The sequence below is a fragment of the Hyperolius riggenbachi genome, chromosome 3 (genome assembly GCF_040937935.1).
Source record: "Hyperolius riggenbachi isolate aHypRig1 chromosome 3, aHypRig1.pri, whole genome shotgun sequence".
Taxonomy (NCBI): domain Eukaryota; kingdom Metazoa; phylum Chordata; class Amphibia; order Anura; family Hyperoliidae; genus Hyperolius; species Hyperolius riggenbachi.
The window spans coordinates 286,418,933-286,436,701 of record NC_090648.1 but is presented as its reverse complement, the minus strand read 5'-3'; the positions used below and the strand labels follow the sequence as shown (position 1 = coordinate 286,436,701).

The window sequence follows — 17,769 nt, the reverse complement described above, 5'->3', positions numbered from 1 at the left end:
AAAGGGAAGAGGAGGAATATATTATAGAAAAAAAGAACCCCCAGCATGCAACTGTTTGGCAATGGCTATTGAAGAGCCAGTGCTCCTAAGGAATGTGATAGCTCCAAACCGTAACAGCAGAAAAAGTTTTAAAAGTTTTGAATGCAGGATTAGCATCTTTATCACTTTAATACACTCAGACCAGTTGCTGTTCTAACACCTCTTACACTGTGGTAGTCATTGATTGGTTTTGGTGCACTGTATTTAATTATTATCCACTTTGTCCTCCTTGACGCGTTCACGCGTACTCCCGGCCACGTATTCGGTAGCCCAGGAATCAATGAATCGGGCTATGGTGCCCGATCACTGATTCCTCTCCCCTGCAGAAAAAGCGACAGCTTCTCTCGGAAGCTTCGCTTTTTCTGACTCTATGTCCCTCTAAGCGTACATTGTACGCTTAGAGTGATGTCATGTAAACAAACTCAAGGTTGCCATCTTGTGGCCAAAGAGTAAGGCCTGGTGCACACCAAAAACCGCTAGCAGATCCGCAAAATGCTAGCAGATTTTGAAACGCTTTTTCTTCTTTTTCTGTAGCGTTTCAGCTAGCATTTTGCGGTTTTGGGAAGCGTTTTTGGTGTAGTAGATTTCATGTATTGTTACAGTAAAGCTGTTACTGAACAGCTACTGTAACAAAAAACGCCTGGCAAACCGCTCTGAAGTGCCGTTTTTCAGAGCGGTTTGCGTTTTTCCTATACTTAACATTGAGGCAGAAACGCATCCGCAATCCAAAATCTGCAGCAGCCCGGGAGTATGCATTTCTGCCAAACGCCTCCCGCTCTGGTGTGCACCCATTGAAATACATTACCCAAGCGGATCCGCACCCGCAAGCAGATCGCAAACCGCAGCCGAAACGCTCTGGTGTGCACTACGCCTAATACTACATCTAAAAGTAAAAAAAAAATACACTACACAAATATTTCCCTAAATAAAACACTATTTACTTCCCACCCTCCCAAAAATACCCACATAAAATGTTTATTAAAATAATAAAAAACAAAAAACACATAAATATTTACCTAAGGGTCTAAACCAGGGGTCTCAAACTCAATTTACCCGGGGGCCGCAGGAGGCAAAGTCAGGATGAGGCTGGGCCGCATAAGGGAGTTCACGTGTCCCCGACCGCAAAACGAGGGCTGCAGAGCCCCCAAATCGCCCCGGGGGGCAATCCGGCGGCATTTCCTGGAAGGGGCAGAGCTTTCAGCTTCAGCTCTGCCCCTCCTGACGTCAATCGCGGCGGATCGCCGCCTCTGCCCGCCCCTCTCACTCTTCCTTCACAGAGAGGGGCGGGGGAGAGGCGGCGATCCATTCGGCGATTGACGTCAGGAGGGGCAGAGCTACAGCTGGAAGCTCTGCCCCTCAGCGCAGTCGTGGATGTTTGCGCGGGGGATTTGGGGGTCTGCAGCCCTTGTTTAGCGGCGGGGATGCGGCGGATTACTTGGGAGCACTGAAGCGAACTATAAGGTAAAATGGGCAAATATAGTTCGCTTCCATGTCTCTTTTGCTTTTGCCGGCAGGCAGGGCCGGTTTAAGCAACAATGGGGCCCCAGAGCAAAATAAACCTGCCCCCCCCCCCCCAACAGATACCCTGGAACAAAAATCGGCATTAAGGGACCTTTTTTGCAGCTGGTATAGTCAGGGTGTGAAGCCCCAATCGGTCGGAGCTCCACATTCTGGCTACCCCAGCCTGCATGGGGGACAAGGAGTTAAAAAGTTTCAGGAGGGGGGACCCCACATAATTTAAAAAAAAAAAAATTCCCACACTCTAAACATACAAAAAAATTTGGGAAAATAGGAAAAAATGCCAGGAATCTTCATACAGCCATATTGCGGCTGTATAGCGATCCCTGGCCAAAGCGCTGTGGCTGCGTATAGACCCCCTAGAAACCCCGTCAGGAAATTTATTGCGCTTTCGTTTGATACATGTAAAATTACACTACCGTTAGGTTTGCTACTAAAAGTGACATTTACCGCATTTAAAAGTATACTATTTTCCTTCGAAACTTTAAAATCGATTTTCTCAAAAACTATAAGGTCTTTTTGAAAAATTGTTTTTTCCTTTTATTTCTAATGATCTCCTTAACATATCCTGCAAATGTAGGGTTTCTAGCATTTAAGGTGGATTTGCTATTAACCATTAAAGTCGGTGGGTTTTTAAATGTGTATTTTTTTCCTTTGCAACTTTAAAATCGATTTTCTCAAAAACTATAAGGCCGATTTGAAATTTTTTTTTTCCTCTTGTAGCCACTGGGGGCCCCTACAAGCAGCGGCGGGACAAGGTCCTCCAGCACCCAAGGCTGAGACACCAAAGTGCGCCCCTCCATCCCTGCCACCCCAGCCATCACACACTGATTGCTATTAAAGTAAGAGGTGCCACAGGGCCCACAACCTCCCCAACACCTTAATCTCTAGTTATCTGGCTTGCAGTCACTGCTATGTATTCCCTCTTCTTATTTCTTTCTGCTTCAAACACAATTAGGAATGACAACTGAATGAATTGTGCGCCCCCTCCTACACTGCGCCCTGAGGCTGGAGCCTCTCCAGCCTATGCCTCGGCCCGGCCCTGCCTACAAGCTCTGGGGCCACAAAATATTGTATCGAGGGCCGCAAATGGCCCGCGGGCCGCGAGTTTGAGACCCCTGGTCTAAACTATTTAAATATCTATGTAAAGATGAAATATTTCTATATTTTTTTTTTTATAAGCTTGCAAATAGTGATGGATGCGAAACGGAAAAAATGCTCTTTTATTTCCAAATAAAATATTGTCGCCATACATTGTGATAGGGACATAATTTAAGTGGTTATGTATAGAATGCATGGGGGTCCCGTCCCAATGTAAAACTTGCACTTAGCCCAGCTCTGCAAGGCAAGAGTGCTATTCACTACACCACTGCGCTAAATGATTATGCTGATTTAGGCAGCTTGAAATGCAGCACTTGATTAGTCCATATTTAAGCTGCATAAATTAGCATAATTATTTACATCAGCTGGGAAAATACAGTATTGCCATATGTGCATTTGACATCCCTAGTTAGGAGCAGACGAGGTTGACTGTGCAGACAGGAATACCCTGCCTCTATTCCACAATTGAATCTGCGCTCGCTCCCGCCAGTCCCAGCACAGGCGCGGTCACGCACACTTCTGCTCACAGGGCAGGCGGTCGCGTGACGTCAGGCTCCGCCCTCGGGAGCGCGCGCAGTCAGCCAGGAAAAGGGGGTGGAAAGATGGCGGATGTGGAGGAGCAGCTGTCCGATGAGGAGAAGGTTGGTGCCGTGTTTGTGGCGCTCTGTAGAGGTGGCAGCATTGGCTTCTTGTTCTGGGACTGGCATAGAGCAGCTGTGCGGGCACGGAGGAGTGTGTCGGGCCGCTCCCTGTATCTGTGCGGTTAGTGGGCAGGTGTCGCAGGTGAGGGGGGTCAGTGACAGCTCTGGGCTGGATGACTTCCGCTTGGCGCGGGGTGGGGAGGGTAGGCTGAGGCTCCGCTATATCCGCTCCTTGTACGGCCTCTACCGAAAATAGGAAGCACAAGGGTGGAGACCCGAGCAGCCAGACATGGCTCCCTCCCTGACTGCTGTCTATCTGTCTGTCTGTGGGTGAGGTGCTCGGCAGCACCTCCGTGTAGTGTGTGTGTGTGTGTGTGTGTGTGTGGTGTGAGTGTGCCTGCGGGCATTTCTGCCCAAATCACTGGCAGCGATAGGGCGAGCAGGAGTCTGCTACTACTGCTGTCTCCTCCTCGCCTGATCTTCACTTATTAATGATGAGCCTTGTATTTGTAGACGTTGTCTCCTGATAGAACCCATGTGTTCCTACTTAGTGTCCCTTCCCTCTCTCCAATGCTGCAATACTTCCTGGAGAACTTCACTACTGCTTTCCTTGCTTATGGGCTGCTTGGGTGCACACACTGCTACTGATGTGGTAAATAAGAACAGCTTGCAGCTGATCAAGAAAAGAAGCCATTTCACTGTTTTCACATAGCCATATAGGGAATCAAAATGTAGATTGCCTCTGAAATGATTGGTGAATGTAGGTTTTGTGGGTTAAACCACCTTATGTGGGTGTTTGTGCAGGCTGGCCAAATACAAGGTAATCAAGGTCCTTAATTACAGGAAGACCTAATGTTTGATATAGATAGATTATCTATATAATTTTTTTTTCCCCCTCAAGGAGCTATCATTAGGAAAAGTTCAATCCTATGTTTGCTCAAGGCTAATCAGATTTTGATGCGAATTATAAATCGATATCTTAATTGATAAAGCTGTTGGCATTATGCTGGGAATGGGTCAATTTTGCTGCTCGATTCTCCCGCTCGATCGTTTCACAGTTCGATTCTGCAGTCAGTACTGTTATCTTCCGCTCGTTTTTATTATCTTTTTCATTATCTTTTTCCAATCACTTCAAACCAGGAATCAAGTGGCGAAATGATCGGGTGGGAGATTGGACATGTTGGAAATTATCTATCGAGCCATCTTAATAGCTCAAAATCGAGCCGTGTATTGCCAGCTTAAGGAATATGATTAATTTTATACTAATTGTAGATAAAAATGGAGATTCTAAACCTGGATTTATCTTTTTCTGTTTCACATTTAGAGATAGAACAGGGTTAGTATGCGCCCAATGTTGAAGCACTAAATATGTTTATAAACAGGATGAATTGCATGGTAAATATACCATGTACAATCCTGTTTTACCGGTTTTCGGGGGGTGGTGCTACCAGGTGGCGTAGCGGCGGTGATGCGACGTAGAGGCGGGTAAACGAACATTGACGAGGATAAGCAAATACTCACTTGCTGGCAGCCGGGTCGTCCTGCATGCTGTTCTAGCTTCATTCTACTTCCTTTTCTTGTCCTATTTCCCTGAATCAGCGCCCCCTGGGCACTATTACAAGGAGGTGATGCAAGAACAGGAAGTAGAATGAAGCTAGTACAGCGTGCAGGACAACCCGGCTTCCGGCAAGTGAGTGTTTTTGTATCCCCTACTGCTGCTTCCCCCTGGCTTTCTATACTGCAGGCCCAAATCCTGGCTACACCTATCCCTGGCTCTCTCTACTGTGGGCACCAATCCTGGCTACACCTACAGTGGGTTGCAAAAGTATTTGGCCCCCTTGAAGTTTTCCACATTTTGTCACATTACTACCACAAACATGCATCAATTTTATTGGAAATCCACATGAAAGACCAATACAAAGTGGTGTACATGTAAGAAGTGGATCGAAAATCATACATGATTCCAAACATTTTTTTACAAATAAATAACTGCAAAGTGGGGTGTGCGTAATTATTCGGCCCACTGAGTCAATTTGTAGAACCACCTTTTGCTGCAATTACAGCTGCCAGTCTTTTAGGGTATGTCTTTACCAGTTTTGCACATATAGAGACTGAAATCCTTGCCCATTCTTCTTTGCAAAACAGCTCCAGCTCAGTCAGATTAGATGGACAGCGTTTGTGAACAGCAGTTTTCAGATCTTGCCACAGATTCTCGATTGGATTTAGATCTGGACTTTGACTGGGCCATTCTAACACATAGATATGTTTTGTTTTAAACCATTCCATTGTTGCCCTGACTTTATGTTTAGGGTCATTGTCCTGCTGGAAGGTGAACCTCTGCCCCACTCTCAAGTCTTTTGCAGTCTCCAAGAGGTTTTTTTCCAAGTTTGCCCTGTATTTGGCTCCATCCATCTTCCCATCAACTCTGAACAGCTTCCCTGTCCCTGCTGAAGAGATGCACCCCCCGAGCATGATGCTGCCACAACCATATTTGACAGTGGGGGTGGTGTGTTCAGAGTGATGTGCAGTGTTAATTTTCCGCCACACATAGCGTTTTGCATTTTGGCCAAAAAGTTTCATTTTGGTCTCATCTGACCAGAGCACCTTCTTCCACATGGTTGCTGTGTCCCCCACATGGCTTGTGGCAAACTGCAAACGGGACTTCTTATGCTTTCTGTTAACAATGCCTTTCTTCTTGCCACTCTTCCATAAAGGACAACTTTGTACAGTGCATGACCAATAGTTGTCCTATGGACAGAGTCTCCCACCTGAGCTGTAGATCTCTGCAGCTCGTCCAGAGTCACCATGGGCCTCTTGACTGCATTTCTGATCGGCGCTCTCCTTGTTCGGCCTGTGAGTTTAGGTAGATGGCCTTGTCTTGGTAGGTTTACAGTTGTGCCATACTCCCATTTCTGAATGATCGCTTGAACAGTGCTCCGTGGGATGTTCAAGGCTTTGGAAATCTTTTTGTAGCCTTAGGCCACATACAGACATCAGACCATAGTCTTTGGAAAATGAAAGATCACAGACCAATCTTACCACCCTTCCTGTAGTATAAGAGCCATACTCTACACAGTCTTTTCTATGGAGCTGAACTCCACATCAGGAAAAAATCTTTGCAAGATGCTGCACACACAGATGCTGTACAGACACAAAAGATCAGTATCTGCAAAAGATCTGTTCCTGCCAAAAATCCATTCCTGCAAATTGCAATGATAGTCTATGAGATCTGCAGATCATCATACACACATGATTTAACTGACATTCATCTGCAGATCAGATCCACCAGGATGGATTTGCAGATCTGCAGATCTGCAGATGAATGTCAGTTAAATCATGTGTGTATGATGATCTGCAGTTCTCATAGACTATCATTGCAATTTGCAGGAATGGATTTTTGACAGGAACAGATCTAGTGCAGATACTGATCTTTTGTGTCTGTACAGCATCTGTGTGTGCAGCATCTTGCAAAGATTTCTATCTGATGTGGAGTTCAGCTCCATAGAAAAGACTGTGTAGAGTATGGCTCTCATACTACAGGAAGGGTGGTAAGATTGGTCTGTGATCTTTCATTTTCCAAAGACTATGGTCTGATGTCTGTATGTGGCCTTAGCCTGCTTTAAATTTCTTAATAACTTGATCCCTGACCTGTCTTGTGTGTTCTTTGGACTTCACGGTGTTGTTGCTCCCAATATTCTCTTAGACAACATCTGAGGCCCTCACAGAGCAGCTATATTTGTATTGACATTAGATTACACACAGGTGCACTCTATTTAGTCATTAGCACTCATCAGGCAATGTCTATAGGCAACTGACTGCACTCAGATTAAAGGGGGCCGAATAATTATGCACACACCACTTTGCAGTTATTTATTTGTAAAAAATGTTTGGAATCATGTATGATTTTCGTTCCACTTCTCATGTGTACACCACTTTGTGTTGGTCTTTCATATGGAATTCCAATAAAATTGATTCATGTTTGTGGCAGTAATATGACAAAATGTGGGAAACTTCAAGGGGGCCGAATACTTTTTCAACCCACTGTATCACTGGCTCCCTATGCTGCAGGCACCTATCCTGGCTACCCCTATCCCTGGCTCTCTCTACTGCAGGCACCAATCCTGGCTACACCTATCACTGGCTGCCTATGCTGCAGGCACCAATCCTGGCTACACCTATCACTGGCTGCCTATGCTGCAGGCACCAATCCTGGCTACACCTATCACTGGCTGCCTATGCTGCAGGCACCAATCCTGGCTACACCTATCACTGGCTGCCTATGCTGCAGGCACCAATCCTGGCTACACCTATCACTGGCTGCCTATGCTGCAGGCACCAATCCTGGCTACACCTATCACTGGCGTCCTATGCTGCAGGCACCAATCCTGGCTACACCTATCACTGGCTGCCTATGCTGCAGGCACCAATCCTGGCTACACCTATCACTGGCTGCCTATGCTGCAGGCACCAATCCTGGCTACACCTATCACTGGCTGCCTATGCTGCAGGCACCAATCCTGGCTACACCTATCACTGGCTGCCTATGCTGCAGGCACCAATCCTGGCTACACCTATCACTGGCTGCCTATGCTGCAGGCACCAATCTTGGCTACACCTATCACTGGCTGCCCATGCTGCAGGCACCAATCTTGGCTACACCTATCACTGGCTGCCCATGCTGCAGGCACCAATCTTGGCTACACCTATCACTGGCTGCCCATGCTGCAGGCACCAATCCTGGCTACACCTATCACTGGCTGCCTATGCTGCAGGCACCTATCCTGGCTACACCTATCCCTGGTTGCCTTTGCTGCAGGCACCAATCCTGGCTACACCTATCCCTGGCTGCCTATGCTGCAGGCACCTATCCTGGCTACACCTATCCCTGGTTGCCTATGCTGCAGGCACCTATCCTGGCTACACCTATCCCTGGCTCTCTATGCTGCGGCCACCTAATTCTGGCTACACCTATCCCTGGCTAACTATGCTGCGGCCACCTACTACTGGGGGGTGGTGGGGCACATTATTTAATGTAAGGGGGGGGACCCCCGGGTCCAAATAATTGTTTAATACCGTCATACTGTGGTGTGTGCGGGTTTTTTTTTTTTTTTTAATTATATGGTTATACTGTGGAATTTCATACCGTTGCAACCCTACTCTGTGGAGAGGGGAGTTGAAAGAATAAAGAAAAGCTGTCCTGCTGTATATACTACAGTAGAAGCTGGTTGTTGGTCATCCAACATGACACAAACTGTCATTGGTGTTGCAATACAGATTTAAAGTTAACTATGGGAATCCAAACTGCAGTTAAACTTTTTTTTTTTTTTTTTTTTTCTTCTTTTAACTTTCCTGGGGCTTCTACCAGCCGTCCTGCGCCCACGCTGTCACTAAGTGATCCTCCAGTCCCCTGCAGCGACCCTCTTCTGGCCGGCTGACTGGTGGGCCGATGGCCACTGCACATGCGTCCTCGATTAATAGGTGTGCAGACCAGTGCTGCGCATCTAAATGACAGAGGGTCGCTGTGGGGGACCGGAGGAGCATTCAGTGACACTGGGCACAGGGTGGCTGCAGGGGGCTGGTAGAAGCCCTAGGTAAGTTAAACTCGTTTAGGAAAAAAAAAGCATAGTTTCACAAGGAAGAGTAGCCATGCTCACCCTGCTGGGTTATGGGTTTTAATGGAAAATCAAGTACCGAGGGGTGTGGTCAATTTACAGTCAATCACTAACCACCTGCACTCAAAATATACTCACAGCAATCTAGAACTCCTAGTAGCTGTGTTTGTGGTGCAGAGGGCTAATGATTTTTAGTAATGACAGTTTCAGCTTCTATCTTTGGAGTGATGGTTGTACAAACTTGCTGTTGAAGTTCCCACGCAGACCAAAGGACATCAGGTTAGTTAAATTGAATACTCCCTTTGAGACAAAGGAAGATGGATCACAGCGATGTCCAATGACAAGCACTCCCCATTCCGTTTTCCTGCTGGATGGGTATGCATAACGGGCAGGAACAAGACTTCAAGTGATCACGGTACTTTATGCCGGAGTTGTCAGCGTTAGGCGGTCCTGGGGCTGCCACATTCCCGACGTCTATCAATGTTAGGTGGTTGGGAAGGGGTTAAATATCCGCTGTGACGGTCATTATTGCTTCACGATGCTAAACGAGGTTCATGTGAGTGCACATTTACCCACGTGGTAAGATTGCGGAAACAACAGTTTGTTGCCCAAAAAAAATCACCGGTCATCAGGAAAATCACAGTAGAGAAGGCCAGCATTGTTGTGAATACCTATACACACTTTTTTTTTTGTCAAGGGAAATCAGAAATGTGTTTAGCTTCACTCATGCTAGATTTCCTAATAATTTTTTCATAAATTAACTGTCCAACCAACAAAATTTCAGTAAAGGTGTCATACATCAAACAATGTATGGACAGATCTCTCTCTGATTGAAAAGAGATCTGGTGCCTGCCCATACACCGCAGGCCGATATCCAGTCTATTTCAGCATGGAATGTCTTGGGGATTTGCTTTGTGATGCCACATCTACTGCCTTGCCACCCTCTACACTGCCCCACCTTCCCCACTGTAAAATGTGCCCGGTGCAGTATACTTTATCTGTCTGCGCCCCCCACGGGCTCTGGACTTTGTCCGCATACATGTGCCCCATGCTTGCTAGTGTGTACATGGGGGGCAGCAGCAGGGGCTCTGTCGCATTTGTCGTTTATATCGCACGCTGTTACCGCCTCACACCCGATCGTGCATGTCGGCCCTACATCTTGCAGCACGTCCGAATGATACATGCGGACAATTTGGCAGGGCTGTGGAGTCAGTACAAAAATCCACCGTCTCCGACTCCTCGGGTTAGGATTACTCTGACTCCGAATTTACATATTACAACTTTGTTGATTGGACGTATGTAACAAGAAATGCATCTCTTAACCTTCCTGGCGGTAAGCCCGAGCTGCTAGCTGCGTGTGCATTCCGATCGCTGCCGCTCCGCACTGATTCACCGCTGATCGCCGTGCATGCCCTCTTTATCTGCCAACGCTTAGGAATTTTAAAATAAAACTGAAGTGAGAGGGATATGGAGGCTGCCATATTTATTCCCTTTTAAACAATACCAGTTACCTGGCTAGCCGGCTGATCTTCTGGCTCTAATACTTTGTCATACACTAAAACTAGTCCTTGGTAAGAGTACTTGTAGAAGACAGGAACAAAGAACATCTATCAGGTCCTAGGCAGTATAACTGTGGGTACATGTAAGAGTGATGTGCAGTTACTCTGCAGGGGAATGAGGGGATTCTTCCTCTATTACACATTCTTCATGCAGAATCTGAACATGGATCAGGCCCTAGGCAATATAACTGTGGGTATATGTAAGGGCCAGTGCACACCAAAACCGCTAGCAAATCCTCTAAACGCTACAGGTTTTTGAAGCAGATTTTCAGAGCGATTCTAGGCAGGAGGTTTTCTAAACATGCCTAGCGTTTTCTGGAGCGTTTTTGTGTAGCAGATTTCATATATTGTTACAGTAAAGCTGTTACTGAACGGCTACTGTAACAAACACGTGGAAAACTGCTCTGATCTAGCGGTTTTCAGAGCGGTTTGCGTTTTTCCTATACTTTACAGTGAGGCAGAAAAGCATTCTGCAAAACCGCAAAAGTGCTGCAGGACCCATGTTTGCGGTTTGCTAAAAACCTCACACCGCTAGTGTGCACCAGCCCATTCAGATTCATTAGCCAAGCGTTTTCACAGGCGGAAGCGGTTTGCGAAACGCTTCAAAAACCGCTCGGTGTGCACCAGGCCTATGAGTAATGTGCAGGTACTCTGCAGGAGAATGAGTCTATTCTTCCTCTATTACACAAGTAACAATTTTTTGATTGGTTTATTTCATTTTTGTGGGCTAAGCACAGCTATTACTGTATATATAAATTATTTATGATGACTATCTGAGAAATTGAACATTTATCATATTTTCTATTTTAACCACTTCACCACTGAGGGGTTTTACCCCCTGTCCACCAGAGCAATTTTCACCTTTCAGCGCTCCTTCCATTCATTCGTCTAACTTTATCATTACTTATCACAATTAAACGAACTATATCTTGTTTTTTCCACCACCAATTAGGCTTTCTTTAGGTGGGACATTATGCCAAAAATTATTTTATTCTAAATGTGTTTTAATGGGAAAATAGGAAAAATGTGGGAAAAACATTATTTTTCAGTTTTCGGCCAGTATAGTTTTTAAATGCATGCTACTGTGATTAAAACCCATGAAATGTATTTGCCCTTTTGTCCCGGTTATAAAACCGTTTGAATTATGTCCCTATCACAATGTTTGGCGCCAATATTTGGAAATAAAGGTGCATTTTTTTCAGTTTTGCGTCCATCCCTAATTACAAGCCCATAGTTTATAAAGTAACAGTGTTGTACCCTCCTGACATAAATATTTAAAAAGTTCAGTCCCTAAGGTAACTATTTATGTATTTTTTTTTTTTTATTGTAAATTTTATTTTTTTTTAATTACAAAAAAATAAAAAAAAATAAAAAAAAAATTGGGAGTGTGGGAGGTAATGAGTTAATTTATTTGTATGTGAAAAATGTTTCGGGTGTAGTTTTACTATTTGGCCACAGTAATGCTGCATACACACTTGAGATAAAAGTCTCTGGAAAAGGCAAGATCACAGACCAATTATACCCCATTCCATGTAGTATGAGAGCCATACCTTCACAGTCTATTCTATGGAGCTGCACTCCCCATCAGATAAAATCTTTGCAAGATGCTGCACACAAAGTTGCCCGTACACATTCAAAAGATCATTATCTGCAAAAGATCTCTTCCTGCAATAGATCCGTTCCTGCAAAATGCATTCATAGTCTATGAGATCTGCAGATCATCATACACACCTTGTTTAGCAGGCAATCATCTGCAGATCCACCAGGATGGATTTTCAGATCTGCAGATGATTGCCAGATATGCAGATGAAGTCTGTTAAACAAGGTGTGTATGAGGATCTGCAGATCTCATAGACTATGAATGCATTTTGCAGGAATGGATCTATTGCAGGAAGAGATCTTTTGCAGATAATGATCTTTTGAATGTGTACGGGCATCTTTGTGTGCAGCATCTTGCAAAGATTTTATCTGATGGGGAGTGCAGCTCCATAGAATAGACTGTGCAGAGTATGGCTCTCATACTACATGGAATGGGGTAAAATTGGTCTGTGATCTTGCCTTTTCCAGAGACTTTTATCTCAAGTGTGTATGCAGCATTACTTTTTGTTTAATACGACCTCCAAGCGTCCTTCTGGACTCTTGAAGGAAGTACTAGGAGGCTGGGTAAGTGTTTTTGTTTTTGTTTTTTTTTCACAATGATCGCGCTGCTCATCGGAGAGCAGCGGATCATTGCGGGGCTTAGATCAACGAACGGGAATGGATTTTCCCGTTCATTGATCTCCCGGCGGGCGGCGTGTTTACGAGCGGGAGCGCGGGCAGCGGCGGGAGCGCAGGAAGTATGGATTTCTCCGTCCCTGGGGGTTAAAGGATGGAAAAAGGGACGGAGAAATTCGTACGGGCGGGGGTAAAGTGGTTAATTACAGTTTAAATTCATTAGGAGTCGGTGCATTTTCTCCCGACTCCGACCCCAGGTACCCAAAAATTGCCCGAACTCAGACTCTTCGACTCCAAATCCACAGCCCTGCAATTTGGGTCACAAATTGTTTGCACAGTCAATCTTGCATGCTCTTGGTGGCAACAATTTTCAACCGATTATTATCAGATGGTTGATCGGCCGCCAAGTTGCTTGATGACCACCTTAAGAATATGAAGCTGGCTATTCACTAAATGGATGCGGTAAATAAAAGATATCATGCAGATAATGGTCATTCTCTACCCTGTCACAGTGCCTCATTAGATGTAAGATCAGATCTCATCAGAGATTTGATCCATTATGCCTCTGCTCATTGCATTACAAAGCCTCACTCTGTGATAATGTTGATAAAGCTAAAATGTATTTATTTTGCATTTAGAAGACTATAAGAGTAAATGGGGTTTTATGCTAGGTACAAACTATGAGATTATTTGACAGATTTACTGTCAGATCGATTATTTCCAACATGTCCAATCTGATTTCTGATCGATTTTTCCGTTCACTTCAATAGGAATAGATTGGAAATCAGATTGGACATGTAAATAATCGATCTAACAGTAAATCTGGCAAAAAAAATTTCAGACCTAGCATACCTCGTAATGCTGGTCTTGTGGTAGTTTATCTAAACCAGTGTTTTGGGATTTTTAAATGCTGATTGGGAATGAGCTGAAACTTTGATTTTAGGTCATCGTGCTCCGTAGGAGGCTCACTATATATTACATAGATGGACTGACTTTGTGATATTCAAAATTTGAATGGAAAGTGGGAGGTCCTATCTGTGGGTGATATACACCAGGGACATGTGCGAGGGGTCCCTGTATGCAGAGTGCGCTGCGCACCATGCTTCAGCTTGTATAACTGTCGTCACTCCGGCTTGCATCCTCTACTGTCCTGTAGGGATAGCCCTGCCTAGGAGAACTCATGGAGAAGCATGTGATCAGTTTGGTCAGCTGATAGATTTGTAAGGTTTTGATTTGCTGTGTTGACTTCCTGGTTTAACACATGATCATGACCAGCAAATCAGAGCTTTACAAATGTATCAGCTGATCAAACTGATCACATGCTTCTCCATGAGTTCTCCTAAGCAGAGCCATCCCTACTGTCCTGTGCAGCTACTGAACTGACCACCAGAGCTCAGGGGAGGGGGGGGGGGGTGTTTAATCAGCTATACCAGGGAGAGTGTGTGTGTGTGTGTGTGCCCCACAATTACCTTAAAGCGGATCCAAGATAAAAAAAAACTATAACAAGTAATAATAGAAGAAAAAAGGGCTGCGGGTGATCCGAATGAATGCAACAATAGTCAAATTTAAAAAAATATCAAGATAACTTTATTAACTATACCTAGTCTAAAATGCACATAAAAAATAAATCAGATTAAAAAAACACTATGAGATAGCCATCCCACCACGTCAGCACACTAACACACTGTCCACACGCATACATCTTATGGTGGATAAAGGGACATGCAGTGTCAAAGTCTGCCTTGGCAAGGCAACAGGTAATCTCCACAAGTAAGCTGGAAAGGCAAGTGGCAAGCAGTCATAAGTGAGGTGGGTACAGCCGCACGGGTCTGTGGATGTAGTGTAAACCGAGATATGGTTGTTGTCAGTCTCTCCAACAACAATAATATGGGCAAGGTAGTGTCCAGCCGTAGTAGCGACAAATAAAGCAGCGTAAGCTATGCAAGCAGGCACATCCCCGTTCACTGTCAACAGCACTCGAGATTGTCCACTCACTTGTAATGGGACCAGCGGTCGCGCATACTCAGCGTGACAGTCTCTGCAAGGGGATACCACTCAGGAGCAGCAGGTCACTGAGGGTAGTGCACCAGATGGTATGCAGCCAGAGAGGAAAAGAGTGCTCACTAGTCTAGATGCGGGGATGTGCTCAGCAGTAGTCGATGCTGTGATGAAGCGTGGGGTCCGGAGATGGTAGAAAACCGGATGGCAGAGTGGTGGTGGAGCCGGTCACGTGGAGGGAAGACGTCTCATGAGGGAACTGCGCCCTTACGTGTTTCGCCGACTTCCGGCATCCTCAGGTGTGTCACTATTGCAATGTCATGCATACTTATCACTCTCGGCTGCCAGAGGAGGGGCAGGAGGCCGGAGGTGACGTGCGCTCCAGAGAGAGAGAGAGAGAGAGAGGAAGCAGGAAGCAAACCTCCCTCAACCTTGCGCAAAGCTGGCCAGTGACACCCCCTCGGGCAACCGAATGACTATGCATCCACATACAACTGTAAGGTGAGTTCCAAAACTATACATTCATTCATTCATTCATTCATTAAATAGTATCTAAGGGGAATTTGAGTGAAAGAGCACATTAACTGTTTTAAATGAAAAAATGCATCCAGCTATGGTAGGCATTAAATAAACTGCGCAAATGCAGTAAAGTGCCTGCATCATCAATAACATAACAGAACACTCATGTATGCCAGATAGTGGGAAGAACAAAGTCAACCGAGGCATAAAGAGACAGACCACCCAAATCGGGTGGACAAACAGGGTAAGGGGGGCACAGCACACCAAACTATATAAAGGTAAGAAGTGAGCGAAACTAAAAGACTCATTGAGACCTGGATATTGACAGGCCTTAAGGTCATATATGCATTGTGTTTCACGTTGTAGTAAGAGGCGGTCAAAATTCCCGCCTCGTATCGTACCGTGGATTCTATCGAGTCCAACAAATCACAATTTATCACCAGTGCAAATCTGACACTCACATGTCATGCAATAGGAGTCAGACTTTGTTGATGTTTCGAAATGCGTCTCCACAATGGTCGTTTTTTTTTTTTTTGCCTATATAGAAGGCCCCGCAGGGGCACAACAATAAGTACACTACCAGCTCAATTTGGCAATTCACATAATGCTTAACCACTTCACCACTGAGGGGTTTTACCCCTTGAGCACCAGAGCAATTTTCACCTTTCAGCGCTCCTTCCATTCATTCGTCTATAACTATCATTACTTATAACAATTAAATGAACTATATCTTGTTTTTTCCGCCACCAATTAGGCTTTCTTTAGGTGGGACGTTATGCCAAGAATTATTTTATTTTAAATATGTTTTAAGGGGAAAATAGGAAAAATGTGGGAAAAAATTCAGTTTTCGGCCATTATAGTTTTTAAATAATGCATGCTACTGTAATTAAAACCCATGAAATGTATTTGCCCATTTGTCCCGGTTATAAAACCGTTTAAATTATGTCTCTATCACAATGTTTGGCGCCAATATTTTATTTGGAAATAAAGGTGCATTTTTTTTTTCAGTTTTGCGTCCATCCCTAATTACAAGCCCATAGTTTATAAAGTAACAGTGTTGTACTCTCCTGACATAAATATTTTAAAAGTTCAGTCCCTAAGGTAACTATGTATTTTTTTTTTTTAATTGTAAATTTTTAAATTATTTTTTTTTATTACAAAAAAAAAAAAATGGGGAGTGTGGGAGGTAATGAGTTAATTTTTTGTGTAAAAGTAATTGTATGTGAAAAATGCTTTAGGGTGTAGTTTTACTATTTGGCCACAAGATGGCAACAGTAACTTTTTGTTTAATGCGACCTCCAAGCGTCCTTCCGGACGCTTGGAGGAAGTACTAGGAGGCTGGGAAAGTGTTTTTTTTTTTTTATTATTTTATTTTCACAATGATCGCGCTGCTTATTGGCGAAGCAGCGGATCATTGCGGGGCTTAGATCAACGAATGGGAATGGATTTTTCCGTTCATTGATCTCCGGGCGAGCGGCCGGCGGCGTGTTTACGAGCGGGAGTGCGCGCTAGAGCGAGCGCGGGCAGCGGCGGGAGCGCGGAAAGTATAGATTTCTCCGTCCCTGGGGGTGAAAGGATGGAAAAAGGGACGGAGAAATTCGTACGGGCGGGGGTAAAGTGGTTAAAGGTGTGTGTTCTACCATTGGGCAGGAGAACCCTTCTTCCCACTCTGATATACCGGCAATAGGAGCAACCTCCACATGTATATGTCCCCAAACTATAACAAATAACTTGCCTATATATCTTATATAAAGTTTAGATAGTTTACACAGCATATCTAGCTGCAAACAGCTTCAACAGTGTGATTATTTATTCCTGTGATACAATGAGCGGCCATGTTCTGTTTGTCACATTACAAATACGCAAGCTGATCTGTATCTCCAGCCCTCAGTCTATGAAAACTTCAGTCCCCTCTCCTCCTCCCATCTGCCTCTGAAATTTCTAGCTAGTAACCTCCTCCTGCCCAGACTGAGCTCCCATAAGCCCTTGCTACTAAGGCTTTTTCACCTACATTTTAGTATTTTTCTAAGTATATTCTTGCCTGCTAGTGGTTTAAAAGACATTTTGACAAGTTTGAAAATATCTCCTAGGAGATAACACAGGAGGAAAAATTAATTGCATATGGGCCCACATCTCTAATGCTGATGTATGGCTATTTTATAGATTACAGGATGCCCTCTTGTTTTCAGACTTGTGTGCTATAATTCTCCCCTCCATTTGCTGTCAGCCCACCTGTGTAGTTGGTGTTATGCTAGGTACACACCATACGTTTTATCGGCAGATAGATGGTTCAATAGATTTCGTCATGTCCGATATTCTTTCCGATTGTTTTTCTGGTCGATTTCTCATAGTGAATGGAAATTGATAAGAAAAAAATAAGAGAATCGTTTGGACGGAAAATCAACTGAAAATATGCACCGTGTGTACCTTGCATTCGATGGATTAATGAAGTGACAGCAAGCTTAGTTTTCTTCGCTGTAAGACACAAGGGTCCTTATTTGATTAACTTTTCTCCTGTGGTTTCTCCCATAAGGTAATTTTATCTTGTCAAAAAAATAACTTTTTAGT

At 44.5% G+C, this 17,769-nt stretch overlaps 1 protein-coding gene across 1 annotated transcript in view; it reads left to right on the top strand.

Annotated features, from left to right (window-relative positions):
- The first annotated feature begins 3,191 nt into the window (after nt 1-3,191).
- Nucleotides 3,192-17,769, top strand: part of LOC137563685 (F-actin-capping protein subunit alpha-2) — a 61,786-nt gene continuing 47,208 nt past the window's right edge. Inside the window, exon 1 of the mRNA XM_068276435.1 lies at nt 3,192-3,299. Coding sequence (XP_068132536.1) covers nt 3,261-3,299 — 39 coding nt within the window. The 5' untranslated portion in view covers nt 3,192-3,260. The remainder of the gene's footprint in view (nt 3,300-17,769) is intronic.